This window comes from Piliocolobus tephrosceles, chromosome 4 (genome assembly GCF_002776525.5).
Source record: "Piliocolobus tephrosceles isolate RC106 chromosome 4, ASM277652v3, whole genome shotgun sequence".
Classification (NCBI taxonomy): domain Eukaryota; kingdom Metazoa; phylum Chordata; class Mammalia; order Primates; family Cercopithecidae; genus Piliocolobus; species Piliocolobus tephrosceles.
The window spans coordinates 26459925-26482153 of NC_045437.1; the positions used below are offsets into that span (position 1 = coordinate 26459925).

At 34.6% G+C, this 22229-nt stretch overlaps 1 protein-coding gene across 2 annotated transcripts in view; it reads right to left on the bottom strand.

Moving 5' to 3' along the window:
- The window catches only part of CDH9 (cadherin 9), a 161421-nt gene that overhangs the window by 34157 nt on the left and 105035 nt on the right, over positions 1 to 22229 (bottom strand). For both annotated transcript variants that reach the window (XM_023218219.2, XM_023218221.1), the window contains one exon: positions 7430 to 7724. In XM_023218219.2, the coding sequence (XP_023073987.1) occupies positions 7430 to 7724 (295 nt within the window). The remainder of the gene's footprint in view (positions 1 to 7429; positions 7725 to 22229) is intronic.

Sequence of the window (22229 nt, forward strand, 5' to 3'; positions counted from 1 at the left end):
TGTTTTTTATTGTACTTTAAGTTCTAGGGTACATGTGCATAACATGCAGGTTTGTTACATATGTATACTTGTGCCATGTTGGTGTGCTGCACCCATCAACTCATCAGCACCCATCAATTCATCATTTATATCAGGTATAACTCCCCAGTGCAATCCCTCCCCCCTCCCCCATCCCCATGATAGGCCCCATTGTGTGATGTTCCCCTTCCCGAGTCCAGGTGATCTCATTGTTCAGTTCCCACCTATGAGTGAGAACATGCGGTGTTTGGTTTTCTATTCTTGTGATAGTTTGCTAAGAATGATGGTTTCCAGCTGCATCCATGTCCCTACAAAGGATGCAAACTCATCCTTTTTTATGGCTGCATAGTATTCCATGGTGTATATGTGTCACATTTTCTTAATCCAATCTGTCACAGATGGACATTTGGGTTGATTCCAAGTCTTTGCTATTGTGAATAGTGCCGCAATGAACATACGTGTGCATGTGTCTTTATAGCAGCATGATTTATAAACCTTTGGGTATATACCCAGTAGTGGGATGGCTGGGTCATATGGTACATCTAGTTCTAGATCCTTGAGGAATTGCCATACTGTTTTCCATAATGGTTGAACTAGTTTACAATCCCACCAACAGTGTAAAAGTATTCCTATTTCTCCACATCCTCTCCAACACCTGTTGTTTCCTGACTTTTGAATGATTGCCATTCTAACTGGTGTGAGATGGTATCTCATTGTGGTTTTGATTTGCATTTCTCTGATGGGGATGTTTCTTGAATTACCCCTTTTATTTTTCTTTTAACGTGAGCATTACTGTAAGCTTTCATAATAGGTACAGGTAAAAACAATCTTCTATATTTATTTGACTCTTTCAAATAATGTTTTTGTGGAATTTTAGTTTCAATTATTAGCTCTGTTAGTGGGTAGATGATCTTTGAAGTTACTCCAAGATGCTTGACAAAGATAAATAAGTTAATATAAACAACAGAAATAAACTCTATGATGTGGCCAAAAAGCTGAAAGCACACATGTAAAATACTTGTTCCACCTCTCAGCTCTGGTAATACTTAAGAATGCTTTTAAACACTGGTAGTCACTGACAAAATATCATTGATATGTTATTTTTTAGCAAACTGAGAGACAGTGTGTTGGATTATAGGGAATAAACAGTTGTAGTTTTTTCAGAAGTGTAATGACTCTTTACACAGTTAAAAGTATTTAGTAACAAAATTAAATAGAAAATGGTTTATATGTTTTATGCTAATTTTATAAATGTTTGTTTATAGAGAAAAAATAAAAGAGAATACACATGGAAATTTACATCCCTCTAAATTTTCCAAAATATGTATAAATTTTATTTGTTCTTTACTTATTTAAAATAAATATTTTATTTTCATATTAAAGATAAAAATATACTAAGTAAAATATAGTGAAACTTGAATGACAAATTTATATATTGCGTCTCATATCAAAGAGATGAACACGATTTTGAGATCATTATTTTTGCAATTCACATTTTTATAAGAGTTTTGCATATATCTTAAATAGAAACTATCTTAAGGAATCAAAGAAGTTTACTGTAATTCTTAATTCATTATTTACTTAACTATATAACTAATAATCTTTAGGAAAAATTCCAAAGACATTTTGTAAATCATGAAAAAATGTTAAAAGCTGATAAATAAATAACTTGGTGGCTAAAAATTTTGGGGAACCAAAAGAATTCCTCTGGATATGGAAGAAAAATTCATCAATATTAGTATTATTATTATTTAAAGATATGAAAAGTTTACGTTACACAATGTAACCAAGCTATGCCAGTTGGTCTTACATATATATTTACACATATTAGAGGAAGTTAAATCAATTCAGTTTATTATACTATACAAAATAAACTTCATATACAAAAGAAAAAATCTCTCTATATATTTGTGCCTTATATGCAAATATGAAAATGTTTTGAATCTAGTGTTTGAAATATTTGAAATTACAAATGTAAATGACCCCATGACCCCAAAACATAGGCCTTGCATCTATCATCCATCTATCATCTATCTATTAATTATCTCTCTATGTAAATTTACAATAAAATATTTATGTAAGAAGATTACTCAGGCAGTATAAATGTTACTAATTTAAATGGTTTTCTAGACATAGTATTGAGGAGGGGAAATACTGCCTTTACTGCTTTAATAAACAGCAACTCTGTGGCATGGTAATGTCAGAAAATATACATCATAGCCTATTACGTTGTATAACACTTAAAAGCTTTATCTCTCACACACACATTCTCTTTATCTCTAGCTATCTATCTTTATTTATATCTATCTATCATCTATCTTTCCATATGTCTGGAGTGGTTGATATAATGGTAAAGCCAACTAAAAGATAAAGAAACAGAATCACTTTATGAACTAGAGGAAACAAAGAAAAAAGGTGAATAGTATGGGCTTTATCCTACCCTGTAGCCTAAGGCTTACCTTTGGAGCACTGTAGAAAACAGACTGGAATATTTTGACTTGGCTCAATGTGAGAATAAGGTAATGAAAGTTACAGAAAGTGAAAAAGGAGTTTATTCTTCACACCTCTCTATGAATCTGGTTTGGACAGAGTCAACTGTTTGCTTCTGCCATAGGGCAATGATAGCCATTAACTTGAGGACCAGGGGTAAACAGTGCCCCTGACATAAATATTTTTGCTGTGGGGGCCACTAATAAGAAAGTAGGGGTGATGTTGTCAGATAGTGTCGTGGAATTATAAGGGGTCCATTAATTAGATGTCCAGGAATTGAAATCATGCTTTATTAGACACAAGTTTATTTTCTTGTGAAATCCAAATTCTTTAAGGGCAGAGTCCATATCTAATTTGTTCAACATTTTATATTTAAAGCCCAGCAGAGAATCTAGTGCAAAATCATAAGAACTAACTTTCACAGAATGCTTAATGTAGACTAGGCATAGTTCTCAGCACCTGATTGATTTTTATTACTTTATCTTCATGATACATTTGGGATGTGGGCCTTGGGCACATAGAAGTTGCTAAAGACCACAAACCCGGTGTGTGGTAGTGTTGGACTAGGTCTAAGTCCGTTCTAAATATATTTGGTCAAGAAATTTCCTTATAAATACTTTACCAAATGGCCTCTCTGGTGTTACAAATACAATTGGATACATTATTGAATCCACACGTAGTGAACCTCTGGGACATGAAGAATTCATTGCCTGATTATTTTTGTTGTCTGTAAAAAAATTACAAAACGATTCCTGGTTGGGGGTCAAAGCGTTAAGAGGAGGACTGGATAGGTTTTTGAGAGTGAAGGTAGGGGAAATTTCCAGTCATTGAGAAAGGGTGCATCCCAAATCACCAAATTTACACAACAAGAATTTGCCTAGGTGAAGACGAAAGCATGCACATGAAGCAAGTTGATAGAAAATATTTAATCAATAGTATAATGATCACAAGAAATAAAACAATACAGAAAGTGGAAATAGAAAAGGAAAATACAAAACGTTGTAATAGAAATGTATCCCATTATCTTTAAATATATGTTTTTATATATCTTCCAAATTATGTGTTCTGATTAGAATATGCTAATGTATTTCAGATTTCATGAGTTTATTGGAGTCATTTTAATGTAACTGAAAACGGGTTGAGCATTTGGCACTAAAAATCCAATGTGAAATATGGCATATGATTGTGACAGACAGAAATTGAAGCAGAGGGAAACAACAAGGGAAGGAGTTGGTGAGACAGAAGGGGAAGAAACAAGTAATTTAAGAAATAAAAATGAATGGAAATAAGCAACAGATAAATGGAGATCATCAGAAAATAACATTGTAAAGAAGGGTAGGTCAATAATAAATAAATCTTATCTTATTCCATAAGACTCTATTTCTTAACAAAGCTAATACTTGTAGTCTTTAACTCTTTGATTTAAATGAAAATATGTTGTACTATCTGAAAATAATTTGAGAATTAAATCGTTGTGTATTATTTTATTTATAGAGGTATTCTTAATTCTTTGATTATGCATCAGATTTAACTGTTAATATATGGGATACACAAGGCATGGCAGAGTTCCTAAACATTGCTTCTTAGCTTTCCTATGTAAATTGGTTTATTTGGATACATAGGAGTAAAAGAAATCACACCCGCAATAATTATAATTAGTCTTTTATTCTCCTTTAAATAAGATAGGAGAGTTACAATAAAAGATCAACACAAATTTAGGAGGTAAAATACATCTACTTTTTATTTAGACGTATTTATATAGTTATATATAGTGATATATGTGGTTATATATAGTTATATATATATATATAGTTATATATAGATATGCATGTATTAAAATGCAGGGGCTTTATCCCCTTATATTCTTATTTAGATTTAATTTGAATTAGAAGGGCATTTGATTTAAAGTAATAAATAAGAAAGATACTAATTTAGAGGAGTTACTCACAATGTAATAAATTAAAAGATTTCCAGACTAGATTTTGAATAATAAACATAACTATTTAACAGAGAAAAATAGTAAGGCATTAAAATTGTCCAGCTATCTCTGTGATATGGTTTGACTATGTTCTCACCCAAATCTCATCTTGAATTGTAACTCCCACAATTCCTGTGTGTCATGGAGGAACCCGATTGGAGGAGATTGAATTATGGGGGTGGGTCTTTTCGGCATCTTTCTCCGGAGAGTGAATGAGTCTCAAGACATCTGATGGTTTTAAAAACAGGAGTTTCCATGCCCAAGCTGTCTTTCTTTGCCTGCTGCTGTCCATGTAAGACATGATTTGCTCCTCCTTGCCTTCTGCCACAATTGTGAAGCCTCCCCAGCCATGTGGAACTGTAATTCCATTAAATCTCTTTTTCTTCCCAGTCTCAGATATGACTTTATCAGCAGCATGAAAATGGACTAATACACTCTGCATCTATTAACTTTTCTTTTTCTTTTTAAAATTAGGCTAGTAGTAAGTTGACCAAGTCAGTTTAATTCTTTTGGGCTCATGTTTATTTATTTATTAAAATAGGCAATTAAACCAAGTATAGTACTTTCTGCAAATGCATATTATATATAATATATTATACATTTATATTTAAGTAATGGAAGTACATACAAAGTTATAGGTGAACCAAAGTGGAAGCAAGTAATATAATGTTAGTATTAGTAATGAAGAATAACAATTGTCCTCTACAAATAGGATTAAAATTTATCTGTATTCTTAAATCTTTACTTTTTAATTCCAAAAGCTGCAGCCTTAGCCATACATCTGTCTGCTACTATATTATTTGTCTCATTTCGTGGGAATTCTAGCCATGTAGCAAATGCAACTGACAATGGCTCAAATCCTTGTATTTGCAACCTACACTAATCCGAAGTTGTACTGCTTACACTTTAAAGCTTACGTAAATGAAATATAGATTGTCTTACAGAAAGAGATTTTGTACAATATAAACTACAAAGCATCTTTCATGAATAAACTTATATATTGTATATTTTATTATGAGTGATGGAACCAGTGAAGGATTTAAAAAAATACCTATATGTATGTGTGTATATATTTATGTGTGTGTGTGTTTATTTCAGTTCTGATATTGTTACTCAACAATTATTAATAGAACCTAGATGCATTACTATTTCATATGAGACAAAATACATTTGAATTATGTACACAGGTGACAAATAGTAATACACAGAGTAAAATATAATAGTTCATGAAGTATCAGAAAATAATGTTGGAGAAAATACAGGTTATGTGCGATTAAATATCAATAATCTCTGATAGGGAAATATTTGCTTTTTTTTTTTAAAAAGTGGGATACTTCTTTGAAATATTTTGAGTATTCACATTTAAAACAATTATTCTTAAAGTTTATCATATTCAAATATTTCCATTATCTTAATTACATCTTTTACTTTTCTAGGTATGTGAAATCTTTCTGAGGAAGGATAAGTGAAAGTTTTGTATTGTAAAGTTTCAACATATCTGGTAAAATGATATGTACACAAGAGAAACAATAATATTTTTCAAAAGGTACTAAAAAAACAGAAATACTTTAAAATAATAATCAATAGGAAGTTGATGAGTATAATTTTACATGCACCTTAATCTCACATATAAACCCATTAAAAAACAAAACAAAACAAAAAACATGATATGTGTCTAAATTAACCCACTGGTTGTCCTATACAAACCAATCTAGTACTTTCCATGTAACTAAGGTACTGAAAAATATAACAGGAAACATATCCACTCATGTTTTGTATTTAAATTTTATGATTTCACAGGACTCCTGTTTAATTTGATAAATTCTTTTGTTTTATTAGAGTGTATACCTGAAAGGGCTATTTCAGTTCTATTTAACTGCATTTTCCTCGTTAGATGAGATTTCATTGGAGGTGAGAATAAATAAGTTTTTAAAAAACTTCTTGGTTCTTCCTGCTAAATATCTGACATAGTTAACATTTTGTATTAAACGTTCATTTAGTAAGAGTGAATAAGTTTGTTTCTCCTTGTATATGAATTATTTTAGACTGAAACATGTATTAGTTAAAAGAATGTCAAAATCATACACTGAAAACTGGTTTTGAAATAGTGTTCAATTAAATTGTATCTAATTTGGGAAATTGGTTGCAGATCTTACAAATTAAGTTTGTATCAGTTATTTTAGAATTATTTTTATGATGTGAATCAGTTCTCATTGTCTTACTAACAAATCTAAACCTTTTATATTAGTAGAGTTAAATGTTGTCATACACAGATAAAACTTCGCACAAGTGGCATCTAAAATGGTGGGCAGCCTTAAGAAGTGAAACTATTATTTTCAGTTTGCAAAAGCCAATGTTCAGCGGTGAAATGTGCACAAAAAAAACGTAAAAAGACTTGTAATCTTGTCATGATGCCACCAAGTTATTTGATCTTAATTCAGTTGCTTAATCTTTCAGAATCTTGAGTTTCTAATTAACAGAATAGGGATTTAAAGTTCTATTTCTCATGCCTACCACATAAGTTGGCTTTAATGATCAAATGAGAAAACACTTCAACAGAAATTTGCCAAATGCGAGCATTAATTGTTATTCAACTAATGCAAGCAAAATTGTCCAAAACTACTGATACAATTATTCTTTTGATTTCTGGTAGATATACATTCCACTTTACTGCCATTTGAATGCCAGTTGAGTAGAATTGAGGGTATTGATTGAAATAAAATGAATTAACTGCTGTCGATAATAATATTTTATATAAATTACAACATAGCAGAATTAAGATATACAGAAATAAAAATAGAAGAGTTAGTTTAAGCTAAATAGTAGTTTCCAGTTATAACTCTTATTTTGAAAGAGGCCGCATATCATAACCACATGTCAATAATGATTACCTGAGGAAACAAACAAATAAAAAGTAGTTTACGTGGATTAGAGTATACCTACCGACTCCAGACATTTCAGGAACACTGGCAGTGTATAAGTCTTTTGTAAATTTTGGCTCATTGTCATTGATATCATGAATTTTAATGATAAATTCCGATTCCGGTTCCACCTGCCGCCCAGTTTTTCTGTCTATAGCCTTGGCACGAAGAATATACAGAGATTTTTCTTCTCTGTCTAGTTTCTTTGCAGCATGAATGTCTCCTGTATTTTCATCTATAACAAATAGACTGCCAGCCCCATCTCCTGTTAGTATGTACTTTAAATTTCCATCTCCTTTATCTTGGTCAGTGTGAAGCTTTAGAGAGGTAGAAAAGAAGAGTTCTGTAAATACATACATTATCATTACATAAAACATAATTTTGGCACTATCAGTTTGTGTCCATGTAACAGCTCTGCAATGATTATCTTAATGGTTATCTTGACTTTCACTGTAAGAGGGAGTTAAATATTTCAGTTCTTATTATACTCAAAATTTTTAACAGTCATATTTAGACATCATAAGGGACTCGATTTAAAATAATGTGAAAATTAATATGTATCTGTTAAAACAAAGATATTTATGAATAAAATATTACCAAGATTTAAAACTGTAGTGCATTAAAAAAATCCATTAACCTACCTCTTGAGTGTAAAATATTAATTAATGTTGATTACATTTCAAATGACTAAGTTCTAAGATATGATGTGAGAAATCTCTGAAATTATTTTAATGACAAGTTTAGAATAGCTCCCTTAATTTTTAACTGATTTTATTCCCCTTGAGTACAGAGTATCTTTGTAAGTGGATCCCTGAAACTGTGGATAGTACTGAACCCCATATATATTATATTTTTTCCTGTATATACCGTCTTATGGTGAAGTTTAATAAATTAGGCACAATAAGAGATGACCAATAATAACTAATGATAACATGGAACAATTACAACCATATACTGCAACAAAAGTTATGTGAATGATCTTTCTCTCTCAAAATAGTTTGTTGTTATTTACTGCAGGTAATTGAAATCTCAGAAAGTGAAACCATGATTAAGGGGGAACTACCGTGTAACATTGTAGAAGCACAGACTCTGTATTCAGAGAGACTAATCAGAGAGAGAAAGAGATTTGTAATTACTTATTTTCTATGTGACTCTGGGAGAATACTTTTTCAACCACCATGTTTTCATGTTTAGAAAATGTTATATTTTTTGTACCTTTTAAATTTCAACTAACATAAAACTCACAGCTCGTCCTCTGGCCATATGTACTATGTATTAGGAAAAAATAGTATTTTTTTCATAAACTATGTTCTTTTCATTGGTAAATGCCCATCTGTAAAAATAACTTCTTAATGTAGTAGACTGATGATTGAATATTTAAAACAAACAGACCATGTACTCCTAGAAATTATGAATTGAAAAACAATCTTAAAGATTTTACAATCCTAACACGATTCTGAAATTATAAATTTTTAAAAATTAATTGAAAATAGTAATTGTTTATATCATAAAATCATGGGTACATTATGATATTTTGATATATGCTTATATTATAAATTAAATCAAACTAATTAACAAATCCGTCACCTCACATACTTATTTTTAGTTTTTGTGGTAAGAACATTTACAAGGATGTGGATGGAGGTGGAAGATATTGATCAAAGAATGCAAAGTTTTATTTATTCAGGAGTAATAAGCTTCAGTGGTCTTTTGCCCTGCATGGTGATTATAATAAATGATAATAAACTGTATATTCAAAATTACCAAGAGTAAATTTTAAATTAAACTGGAGTTTTAACTAGCTTATCCCTGCTGTGTTGACTTACATCATATACTTTACAATTCCCATTTACATCCTGCCCTCACCTATTTCTTGAGCACTCCATTTTATCTTTGAATTATTTGACTATTTAAATTCTGTTTTTTAAACATAGCCAAAATTAGAGATGTTTCATGTTTTACACCTTCTTTGCAAGCTCAGCATCAAAATAATTATCACATGTAGCCTTCCTATCTCTGAAATATCTTCTCAAGACATCTGTCTTCATCTCTATGGCTACATCATATCTTTTCCTTCATCTTCTGTGGACCACCAGACCAATCTTCTAATCATGCTGCCTCCACTGTTGCTCTACGCCAAGCAATTTTTCAAACTAAACAGGCGATTTTTTTTCACATCACAAATGTAGTCATATTAGAATCTAGGTTAAAAATCTTCAAGTCACAGCATTTACAAACTGTAAACCTGAAGTCATAAAAACCAGGGTTAGCATCATGCGTATTTCAGTGTTATATTGGCCATATGGCTTGCTTGTTTTTAAATCTAAGTTTATTTTATGAAAATAGTATAATTGTTTTTAAATCTTTACTTTTATTGTTATTGTAATTCCTTAAATTCTATGACCTTATTTATACATCCTGGATAATCTGGCCCTGAATCCCAGAGGCATCTCTGCCTCTTTTCCCTCTTGCCATACACTCTATACATAGCAATTGTTTTGTTTTGTCTTTATGTCTCAGAAGGCCTGTCCTAGCTTTCAAGCCTGATGTTTGCATCTGTTTCCCTCACCTTTTTACACCTTTCCCTTCTTTTTGTATTTTCCTCTAACTAAATGTTTGTCATATCTCATTTTCAATTTCCTCCTTAGGGAGGCCTTTCCTAACTCACTAGATTAGGATGGATGAGCCTGCTCTTGACTTAGATAACATACTTCATTCCCTATCATGATACTCATCACATTTGATGTAATTGTTTACCATGCCCACTAAGCTGTAAAATACATAAGGGAAAGACTGATATTCTTCTATTAAATCATTCAACATATATTTCTTGAAGACCATAAATACTTCCTCTTTTTTAACACTAACTTTTCACATAAATACAATTAGAAAAGTCAGATCATAAATAAAACTTGCCTTTTTAACATGAGCTACATCTTATAAATCTCTATGTGTTAACGATACTGTTAACAACTACCTTTTTGAAATGCCTTTTTCAAACCATTTATAATTAATATTTTTGTACCTTTATCTTTATATTACTAGTCATCTTATTTTAAGAGGATAGAAAGAAAACATATATAATTTGATGAAAGGAAACAAATAGCAAAAGATGAAAAAGGTGGATAAGTAAAGAATGTTATGTATTAGAAGCCCAATTACATTACTTTTTAAACGTGCTATTATTTTTCAACAGTATTATTTTAGTTTTGCCTTAATGCAGGATTTTTTGTTTGTTTTTAGAAATTTAAGAAATTAAACATGTACATACAGGACAAACTAAAAAATTTAAATAAATCTGTGATGGTTAATTTTATGTGTCAGCTTGATTGGGCCGTGGGATGCAGAGATATTCAGTTAAACAATATTCTGGGTGTATTTGTGAGGATGTTTTTGGATGAAATTAATATTTGAATCAGTAGTCTAAATACAACAGATTGACCTTCTCAATATGTGTGTGTCTCATCCAATCCTTTGAAGATATGACCCTCTCATAGATAGAGTTCTGGAAAAAAAAAAAAAAAAAAAAAAGCCTTGCTATTGTCAGCAGGTAACTGCGTCCTCTTTGAGAGGCAGTCTTGGTCTCCTACTGAGTCTTACAAACTGAACATTTAACTATTGTCTACCAATTTGCCATGTGATCTGAGTGAGTGTACTATTACCTGACTCACCAAGTCATAAAATTAGACATGCACTACAGAGTTCCATCATCAAATGGATGTTGTATATAGGTGACATGGCCTTAGTAGGCCTTGAAGGCACAAATAAGTTACTTGAAGAAGTAGCAAAAATTTCTACGGTCCCCACTCCTTCTCTCTCTCAGACTTCTCTCTCTCAGACTTCCTCTGTGGCCTCACAGATAATTCCCTGTGATCAGTTTTACTAAATAAAAGAAGGTTCAGGCCTGTTTTGCAGATGGTGCTGCAAAATATGCAGATACCAACTGAATGTGGACAGCTATAGCGTATAGGCCCTTTCTATAACATTTGTGAATAGAAATGATGAAGGTAAACCTTGCTAGTGGCAGAATTTGAGCAATGCTCCTCATTTTTCACTTTGCTTGGAAGGAGTAATGACCACCTGTGCAATTGTGTACCAATTCACAAGCTGTGACTAATGGTATGGTTCTATGACTAGGACCTTGGGAAGAGCATGGTTGAAAAACTGGTGATGAGGAAATTTGGGTAAGTAGTATGTGGACAGATCAATCTGAATGGACAAAAATGTGAACACCCATGTTCATTGTCACCAAATGATAACCTCAACATACCAGCAGTTTAATAATGAATTGGACAGGATAGCCTGTTCTATGAATACCGGCCAGCCACTTTGCCCAGTCACCTCTGTCATCAGCTGGTGAGCTTATGAATAAACTGGCTATGATGGCTGGGATGGAGGTTATGCTTGGGATTAGCAATATGAACTTCCATTCACCAAGACCAATCTCACTACTGCCACTGCTGAATGCTGAAGCTCTCAGCCATAGAAACCAACACTGAGCCTTCAATATGACACCATCCCCCAAATGATCAGTCAGCTACATCGTGGCAGGATAATTACATTGGTTGACTTCCATTTTGGAAGAGATAATGTTTTGTCCTTAGTAAATACTAAATAGGCATTTACACTGGATATAGATTTGCCTTCCCTGCAGGCAATACCTCTGCCAAAACTACCATATTTGCGCTTGCAGAATTTGCAGAATGCCTCCTGATATTCCAAATGGCATTGCTTCTGACAAAGGAACTCATTTCACAGCAAAAAAAAAAAAAAAAAAAAAAAAAAGCATAAATGGGCCCATGCTCATGGAGTTTCTGACCCCACCATGATCTTCATCACTCTGTGGCAGCCGATTTAATAGAATGATGGAAAGGCCTATTAAAATTTAGTTTCTGTGCCAACTGGTTGGCAATACCTTGTGGAGTTGGGCCAAGGTTCCCTAGAAGGTTGTATATGCTTTGAATTAATGCCTAATATATGGTGCTGTTTTTCCTGTAGCTGGGATTCACAGGCTTAGGAATCAAGACCTAGAAATAAGAGTGACATCATGTGTTATTATCTGTAATGACCCACTAGAAAATTTTGCTTACTCTTTGCACATTCTTGTGCTCTGCCGGGTTAGAGGTCTTACCTCCAAAGATAGGAGAGCTGATTCTGAAAGATACATCAATAATTTTTTTGAAGTGAAAGTAAATAATGCTGCCTAGACACTTCGGGCTCCTCATGCATCTAAGTCAACAGAGAAAGAAGAGAGTTACTGTGCTGGCTGCAGAGATTAAACTTGATGACTGAGGAGAAATGCAGCAGCTAATCCACAATGGAGATAAGGAAGAGTGTGTCTGGCATACAGGGGTTCCTTCAGATCATATCTTAGTGTTCCCATACTCTGTATTTAAAGTCAATGAAAATTACAACCCAATCCCTTCAGGACCACTAATGATACAAATCCTTCAGGAATGAAGGGTTCAGTAACTCCACCAGATGAAAAACCATGTCCTGCTGAGGTGTTTGCTGAATGTAAACAAAATATAAAATGGATCATGTAAAAAGTACCAACTACAACCATATGGCCAGTTAGAAAAATAAAGACGTAATTGTGATGAATATTTCCTCCCTATTTTGTCGTGAATATGTGTGTATATTTCAAATCTTTGTTCTTCATTCTCTTATCCCCTTATCATGTAACATAAGATATATTAACTTTACCTTAAAATATTTCATTATTAATTTATCATTATAGCATGCAACCTATGAGATACCAAGGAGGAAAGTATGCATTACTCAAGGTCTTTACCTTCTCTTCTCGGAAAAGGGTCAGTGTGTTTTTGGTTTTATGCAAAATAGTTGTGTCATATTAGGTGGATTTATGACCTTCTTGCTGTCCTTCCTTCCTTCCTTCCTTCCTTCCTTTTTTAATTTTTTTTTTGGGGGGGACTATGTATGGTTGAAGAAGATGCATATGCATACCAAGTTAACAAGGGGTATATTTGTGACAGTTAACTTTGTGTGTCCAGATAGGACCACAGAGTATCCAGATATCTGGTTAAACATTATTCTGGATGGGTCTGTGAGGAATAGAAGAAAGAAAAATTTGAATGGATAGATTTAGTAAAGTAGATTGCACACCTCAGTATGGGTGACTAGTCTTTAAACAATCCCTTAAAGTCCTGAGTACAAAATAAAAAGCTGAGTAAGAGAGAATTTACTCTCTTTGCCTATCTGCAAGCCAATGTATCAATCCTCTCCTGCTTTGGACTCAGACTCAATCTGGAACTCAATACGACATACTCTCTAGCATTTCAGTATTTTGGACTCACACTGAAACTATACCATAGTTCTCCTGTACCTTCAGCTTGCCAACTGCAGCTCTTGGAAATTTCTGGCCTCCTTAATCTTGAGAACCAATTCCTTTTAATACAATTACATATGTTTTATGTGTCTCTGGAGAATCCAAGCTAATAAAATATCTGAGTTTAACATTTAAAAAAATTTTATTTGTAGCAGAGGAGTTGGAGTAAGATGGCCAGGTACAAGCCTACAGTGATCATTCCTCCCACAGGAACATCAGATTGAACAATTATCCACAAAAAAGCATCTTCATAAGAATGAAAAATCAGGTGATTGATCACAGTACCTGATTTTACCATCATATTAATAAAAGAGGCACTGAAAAAGGTAGAAAGGACAGTCCTGAATTAACTGGACCACTCTTCTCTTACCCTCTTGCAGGAGCCACATGGTGAGAAGAGAGAATCTATGTGTTGGAGAAGGTGAATGTAGTGATTATGAAACTTTGCATTGGAACTCAATGCTGCCCTGTCACAGTGGAAAACAACATGGGATAGAACTCAGCTGGCACCCATGGAGAAAGCATTTAGACTAACCCTGGCCAGAGGGGAATTGCCCACCCCAGTGGTCAGAAGTCAAATGCCAGCAAGTCCTGCCACCATGGGCTAAAATGTTCTGGGGTCTAAAATAAACTTGAAAGCCCTTGTAGGCCACAAGAACCATAATTCTTGGACAAGTCCTGGTGTTTTGCTGGGTTTAGAGCCAGTGGACTTGGGGGTGGGGGGGTGTGACCTAGAGAGACACCAACTTGGGTAGCCAAATGTGTACTTCTGCCACCTCTCTCCAAACCACCAACAGCACAACCAGCACCTCTGAGAGAGACCTTTTCCTCTGCTTGAAAATAGGACATGGGAGGTTAAAGAGGATTTTGTCTTGCAACTTGGATTCCAGCTCGGCCACGGTAGGATAAGGCAAAGACCTGAGCCCCCAATTTCAGGCCCTAGCTACTGCATGACATTTCCAGACACACCCTGGGCCAGAAGGGAACCCACTATCCTTAAGGGAAGAATCCAATTCCAGCAGGTCTCATCACCTGCTGACTAAAGGAGCCCCTGGCCCCTGAATTATCAGCAGTGGTAGGCAAGCAGTACTTGCTGTGGGCCTTGGATAAGACTCAGAGCTCTACTGTCTTCAGGTGTGACCAAGCACATTCCCATGGTGGTCATGGGGAGAGAATCCTGTTTGAAGAAAGCAGAGGGACTTTATCTTGCAGCTGGTGGACCAGATTGACCACAGTGGGGTAGAACACCAAAAGTAATCCTGGGGTACCAATTATGGGCATTGGATCCTGAACAGCATTTGTGAACCTGCCTGGGAGCAGAGGGAAGCCCATTTCCCTGAAGGGAGAGATCCAGGCCTGGCAGCTGACAAAAGAGCCCTTGGACCTTGAGTGAACATTGGCGGTAGCTAGGCAGTACTTGTCATGGGCCTGAGGTGGTATGACTACAGGGAAAGACTCCTCTGCTTGAGGAAAGTAGGAGGAGAGACTGAGAGGGATTTTTTCACGTGGTTTGGATGACAGCTTAGCTTCAGTATAGTAGAGAACCCACATAGATTTCTAAGGTTCCTGACTTCAGGTCTTGAATCCTGGGTGACATCTCTGGGCCCACCCAGGACCAGGGGAAACTCACTGCACTGAAAAGAAGAATATAAGCCTGTGCTAGATTCACCATGTGTTGATTTTAGAGCCCTCCAAACTTGAGTGAACACAGATGATAGCCAAGCAGTGGTTACTGTGGGCCTTGGGAGACAACCAGTGCAGCCCCTGTGGTGGGGGCCACAGGGGTGCCCGTGTCACCCCTACCCCAACTGCAGGCAGCTCAGAACAGAGAGACAGACTCCGTTTGCTTAAAACTGGGAAAAGAAAGAAAGCAAGAGCCTTTGCCTGGTAATGCAGGTAATTCTCTCAGATCTCACTCAAGACCACCAAAGCAGTACCTCCATGAGTCTGCAAGAGCCACAGCATTAAATACTGAGCCTGGGATTCTCTTATGCAGATATGGCTTCAGTGACCAAAGACACCAAAGATTACAACACACATGTTCCTTCAAATACTTAGGAAGACTTCCCAAGAAGGATGAGTCAAACAAGCACAGACTGAAAAGACTACAATAAATACCAAACTCTTTAATGCCCAGACACTGATGAACATCTTCAAGTATTAAGACTAATCAGGAAAACATGGCTTCATCAAATGAACTAAATAAGGCACCAGGTACTAATTCTGGAAAGATAGAGCTATGTGACCTTTCAAAGAGAGGATTCATAATAACTGTTTTTGTTAGAGTAGGCAGATAGCTAGATATGAGCATGAGAGAGAACCTCTGAGAAAAGGGAGGTCTGGAAAATTTCACATCCCAGAGACCACCTAAGACATGCATGCCGGATATGAGAAGAGAAGATGGGAAGTACCTATGCTGAAAAGAACACCGTTAAGATGCCCACTAATTATTCTGTAGTTAACCCATCAGAATACAGCTTATAAGAAAGAGAAGAGGGCAAAGGAGAAATTCTTAAGAGATACAAAGGCACAATACATACAGATTTGACCACTATTCAACCTTCCTGGGTTGACAGGAATGAGCAATGCAGCCATTGGGTAGAATTGGTATCCATCACCAGGCCCACACATGCACATCAAGTAATAGTCACTGAGAATCCCACCACCCTGGGATGGGAACTAGTTAGTGACTAAAGCAGAAGTGGGAAAAGTAGACAAATAAAAACATGGAGACTTAAGACAGAGGCAGAAACTTCAAGAAAATATCTGGCATCAATAAAACCCAGTGCAGAACTCTCGGGGCTGCTGCTGGCTCATTGACTTTCAACAGCCTTCTCTGCTTCATCTTCGAGTGTACTGTCTCTCGAGATAAACTCTCTGCTCTCTACTTTTCTTCAGGAAATTCTCTATTTTTGCCTAAGTGGTCTCTTTGCTGAATTCCTTCTCCCAGGTAAGTCTAAGAACCGAGGACTCCACACTCCCTGGTAACATATTGAGGAAACTCAGGAAAACACAAAGAAGGAATTCAGAATTCTATCAGATAAATTTAACAATGAGATTAAAACAACTAAAAGGAATCAAGCAGAAATTCTGGAGCTGAAAAATGTACACTGAAGAATGCATTAGAGTATATTAAGAGCAGGATTGATTAAACAGAAGAAACAATTAGGCTGAAGACAGGCTATTTGAAAAAAACACAGAATAGACCACCACCCCCCTCAAAAAAGAGAGAGAATAAAAATGAATGAAGGATGTCTACAAGATTTAGAAAACTGCCTCAAAAGGGAAAATTAAGAGTTATTGGCCTTAAAGAGGAGAGAGAGATATGAGAGTAGAAAGTTTATTCAAAGAGATAATAACAGAGAACTTCTAAAACTTAGAGAAAAATATAAATATTCAAGGACAAGAAGTTTATAGAACACAAAGCAGATTTAACCCAAATAAGACTAACAAGGCATTTACTAATCAAACTTCCAAAGCTCGAGGACACATAAAGAAAGCATCCTGAAATTGGCAAGAGAAAATAAACAAACAACATACAAAGGAGGTTAAATGCACCTGGCAACAGATTTCTCAGTGGAAATCTGAGAAATCTGAGGACGAGAGTGGCATGATATATTTAAAGTGCTATTTTCTTCTAAAATAGTATATCCAGTAGAAACAGCCTTCAGAATTGAAGGTGAAATAAAGACTTACATAGACAAACTAAAGTCAAGGGATTTCATCAACACCAGACCTAACCTACAAGAAATGCTAAAGGGAGTTCCTTAATGTAAAGGAAACATGTTAATTAGCAATAAGAAATCATCTGAAGGTACAAAACACACTAGCAATAGTAAGTACCCAGAAAGACACAGAATATTATACATATTATAACACTGTAATTATTGTGTATAAACTACTCATATCTTGACTAGAAAGATAAAAAAGAACCAATTAAAAATAACTACAACAACTTTTTAAGACATAGTATAGTAAGATATAAACAGAAAAAACAGAAAGTTAAAAAGCAAGTAGACAAAGTTAAAATGTAAAGTTTTTATTAGTTTTCTCTTTGCTTGCTTGTTTGTATTTTTATGCTATTAGTTTCGAGTGGATAATGAGGTTAAAAAAAATAAGAAAGAAAGGAATAAAGGAAGACAGACAACCAGAAAAAAAAATGGAGGAGTAAATCCCTACTTCTCAATAATGACAATAGATGCAAATGGTGTGAACCCTCCTATCTAAGACATAGTGTAGTTCATGAATTAAAAAAACAAAAACAAAAACAAAAACAAAAACAAAATAAGACCCAACAATCTGGTTAAATGGATAAAAAAAGAAAGACAAAACAACCTATTGTGTACAGGAAACACTACATCTATAAAATAAAGAGATGGAAAATAAGGGATGGAAAAACATATTCTGTGCCAGGGAAAACAACAACAAAAAAGCAGGAGTAGCTATATTTAGACAAAATAGATGTCAAGACAGAAATATAAGAAGAGACAAAGAAAATTATTACTTTATTATGATAAAGGGATCAATTCAGCAAGAAGATATAACACTTGTAAATTGAGCAACATATATATACAAGAGCACTTATATATATGAACCATTTTTTTTTCTCTTTTTTGTCTTTGTAGCTAAAGAGAAAAACAGATCTTAAAACAATAATAGCTAGAGACTTCGTCACACCACTTTCAGCAATGGAAAGATCATCTAGACAAAAAAATCAACAAATAAACATTGGAACTTTAATCTGTACTGTAAACCAAATGGACACAATCAATATTTACAGAAGATTTTATCTAATGACTGCAGAACACACATTCTTATTTCTCACTTTCAAGGGTAGATCATATGTTAGGCCACAAAACATGTTTTGAAAATCTAAACAATTGAAATAATATCAAGTATGTTCTCTGACCATAATGGAATAAAACTAGCAAACAAGCACGTGAGGAATCTTAGAAACTCTACAAACACTTCAAAATTAATCAATATGCTCCAGAATGATAAGTGGGTCAATGAATAAACTAAGAAGAAAACTAGAAAAGTCCTTAAAACTAATGAAACCTACTAAACCCTACAGAATACAGAAAAAGCAATAGGAAAAGGAAAGCTTGTAGCAGTAAGCACTTACATCAAAAAAGTAGAAACACTTCAAAGAAGCGACCTAATAATACATCTTAAGACACTGAAAAAGCAAGAGGAAACTAAGCTCAAAATTAGTAAAAGAAAAGAAATAATGAAGAGCAGAACAGAAATAAATGAAATTGAAATAAGAAAAACAATACAGAAGATCAATGAAACAGAAACATGGTTTGTTGAAAAGATTAACAAAATCAACAATCATTTATCCAGGCTAAATAAAAAAGGCAGAGAAGTAAATAATTAAAATCAAAGATGAATGACATATTACAACTGAGACCAGAGAAATTCAAAGAATCATTACAGGCTCTAAGAGCAAATATATTCCAATAAATTGGAAAACCTAGAAGAAATGAGTAAATTCCCAAACACATTCAACCCAGCAAGATGAGACCATGAAGAAATCTAAAACCTGAACGAATGAATAATAATGACTGATACTACAGTTGTAATAAAAAGGTGTTCCAAAAAAGAAAAGATCAAGATCAATAACTTCACTCCTGAATTTTACCAATCTAAAAATAATTCAAACCAACTATAGTCAAACTATTCCAAAAAATAGAGGACGAAATATATACATACACACACACACACACACACACACGTGTATATGTGTATGTATATACACACACACATACACATTTATATTTTGTTATACTTTAGGGTCTAGGGTACATGTGCACAAGGTGCAGATTTGTTACATAGGTATACACGTGCCTTGTTGTTTTGCTGCAAATTAACTCGTCATTTACATTAAGTGTTTCTCCTAATGCTATCTATTCCTTCCCCAGGCCCCCACCCCAGGTTAGTCCCCAGTGTGTGATGTTCCCTACCCTCTGTCCAAGTGTTCTCATTATTCAATTCCCACCTATAAGTGGGAACATGCAGTGTTTGGTTTTCTGTCCTTGTGATAGTTTGCCGAGAATGATAGTTTTCAGCTTCATCCATGTCCCCGCAAAGGCCATGACCTCATCCTTTTTATGGCTGCATAGTATTCCATTGTGTATATGTGCCACATTTGCTTAATCCAGTCTATCATTGATGGACATTTGGGTTGGTTCCAAGTCTTTGCTATTGTGAATAGTGCCGCAATAAACATCGTGTGTATATGTCTTTGTAGTAGCATGATTTATAATGCTTTGGGTATATACCCAATAATGGGATGGCTAGATCAAATGGTATTTCTAGTTCTAGATCCTTGAGATATCTCCACACTGTCTTCCACAATGGTTGAACTAGTTTACAGTCCCACCAACAGTGCAAAAGTGGTCCTATTTCTCCACATCCTCTCCAGCATTTGTTGTGTCTTGACTTTTTAATGATCGCCATTCTAACTGGTGTGAGATGGTATCGTATTGTGGTTTTGATTTTCATTTCTCTGATGACCAGTGATGATGAGCATTTTTTCATGTGTCTGTTGGCTGCATGAATGTCTTCTTTTGAGAAGTGTCTGTTCATATCCTTTGGCCACTTTTTGATGTGGTGGTTTGTTTTTTTCTTGTAAATTTGTTTAAATTCTTTGTAGATTATGGATATTAGTCCTTTGTCAGATGTGTAAATTGCAAACATTTTTTCCCGTTCCATAGGTTGCGTGTTCATTCTCATGGTAGCTTCTTTTGCTGTGCAGAAGCTCTCTAGTTGAACTACATCACATTTCTCTATTTTGGCTTTTGTTGTCATTGCTTTTGGTGCTTTAGTTATGAAGTCCTCGCCCATGCCTATGTCCTGAATTATATTACCTAGGTTTTCTTCTAGGGTTTTATGATTTTAGTCTAACATTTAAGTCTTTAATCCATCTTGAATTAATTTTTGTGTAAGGTGTAAGGAAGGGATCCAGTTTCAGCTTTCTACATATGGCTAGCCAGTTTTCCCAGCAGCATTTATTAAATAGGGAATCCTTTCCCCATTTCTTGTTTTTGTCAGGTTTGTTGCATGATTGTCTCAACAGATGCAGCAAACACCTTAGACAAAACTCAACAGTCCTTCATGCTAAAAATTCTCAATAAACTGGGCATTGATGGAAAGCGTCTGAAAATAATAAGAGCTATTTATGACAAACTCAGGCCAATATCATACTGAATGGGCAAAAACTAGAAGCATTCCCTTTGAAAACTGACACAGGACAGGGATGCCCTCTCTCACCATTCCTATTCAACATAGCGTTGGAAGTTCTGGCCGGGGCAATCAGGCAAGAGAAAGAAATAAAGGGTATACAATTAGGAAAAGAGGAAGTCAAATTGTCCCTGTTTGCAGATGATGACATGATTGTGTATTTAGAAAACTCCATCATCTCAGCCCCAAATCTCCTTAACCTGAAAGCAACTTCAGCAAAGTCTCAGGATACAAAATCAATGTGCAAAAATCACAAGCATTCCTATACACCAATAACAGAAAAACAGAGCCAAATCATGAATGAATTCCCATTCAAAATTGCAAAAAAGAGAATAAAATACCTAGGAATCCAACTTACAAGGGATATGAAGGACTTCTTCAAGGAGAACTACAAATCACTACTCAACGAAATAAAAGAGAACACAAACAAATGGAAGAACATTTCATGCACATGGATAGGAAGAATTAATATCCTGAAAATGTTCATACCCTCCAAGGTAATGTATAGATTCAATGCCATCCCCATCAAGTTACCAATGACTTTCTTCACAGAATTGGAAAAAACTACTTTAAAGTTCATATGGAACCAAAAAAGAGCCCGCATAGCCAAGACAATCCTAAGCAAAAATAACAAAGCTAGAGGCATCATGCTACCTGACTTCAAACTATACTACAAGGCTACAGTAACCAAAACAGCATGTTACTGGTACCTAAGCAGATATATAGACCAATGGAACAGAACAGAGGCCTCAAAAAGAACACCACACATCTACAACCATCTGATCATTGACAAACTTGATAAAAACAAGAAACAGGGAAAGAAAGAAATACTTCTAAACTCATTATGTGAGGCCAGTATTATCCTGATACTGTAGTCAGGCAAAAATATAGAAAAAAAAACAACAACACTGCAGGCCATCATCCTTGATAAATATTGGTATAAAAATCCTCAATAAATTCTAGCAAATTGAATTCAACAACACATTAAAAAGAATATTCATCCTGTCCAAGTGGGATTTATCCCTGGGATACAAGAATGATTCAACACATGCAACCCAAGCAATGTGATATAGTATATCAACAGAATAAAGGAAAAACCATGTGGTTATTCAAAATGATGTTGAAAAAAGCATTTAATATAATTCAACAATCTCTTCATGATAAAAACCCTAAAAACATAGGGATAGAAAAAAAAATATGTAATTAACAAAACACAAGCCATATATGA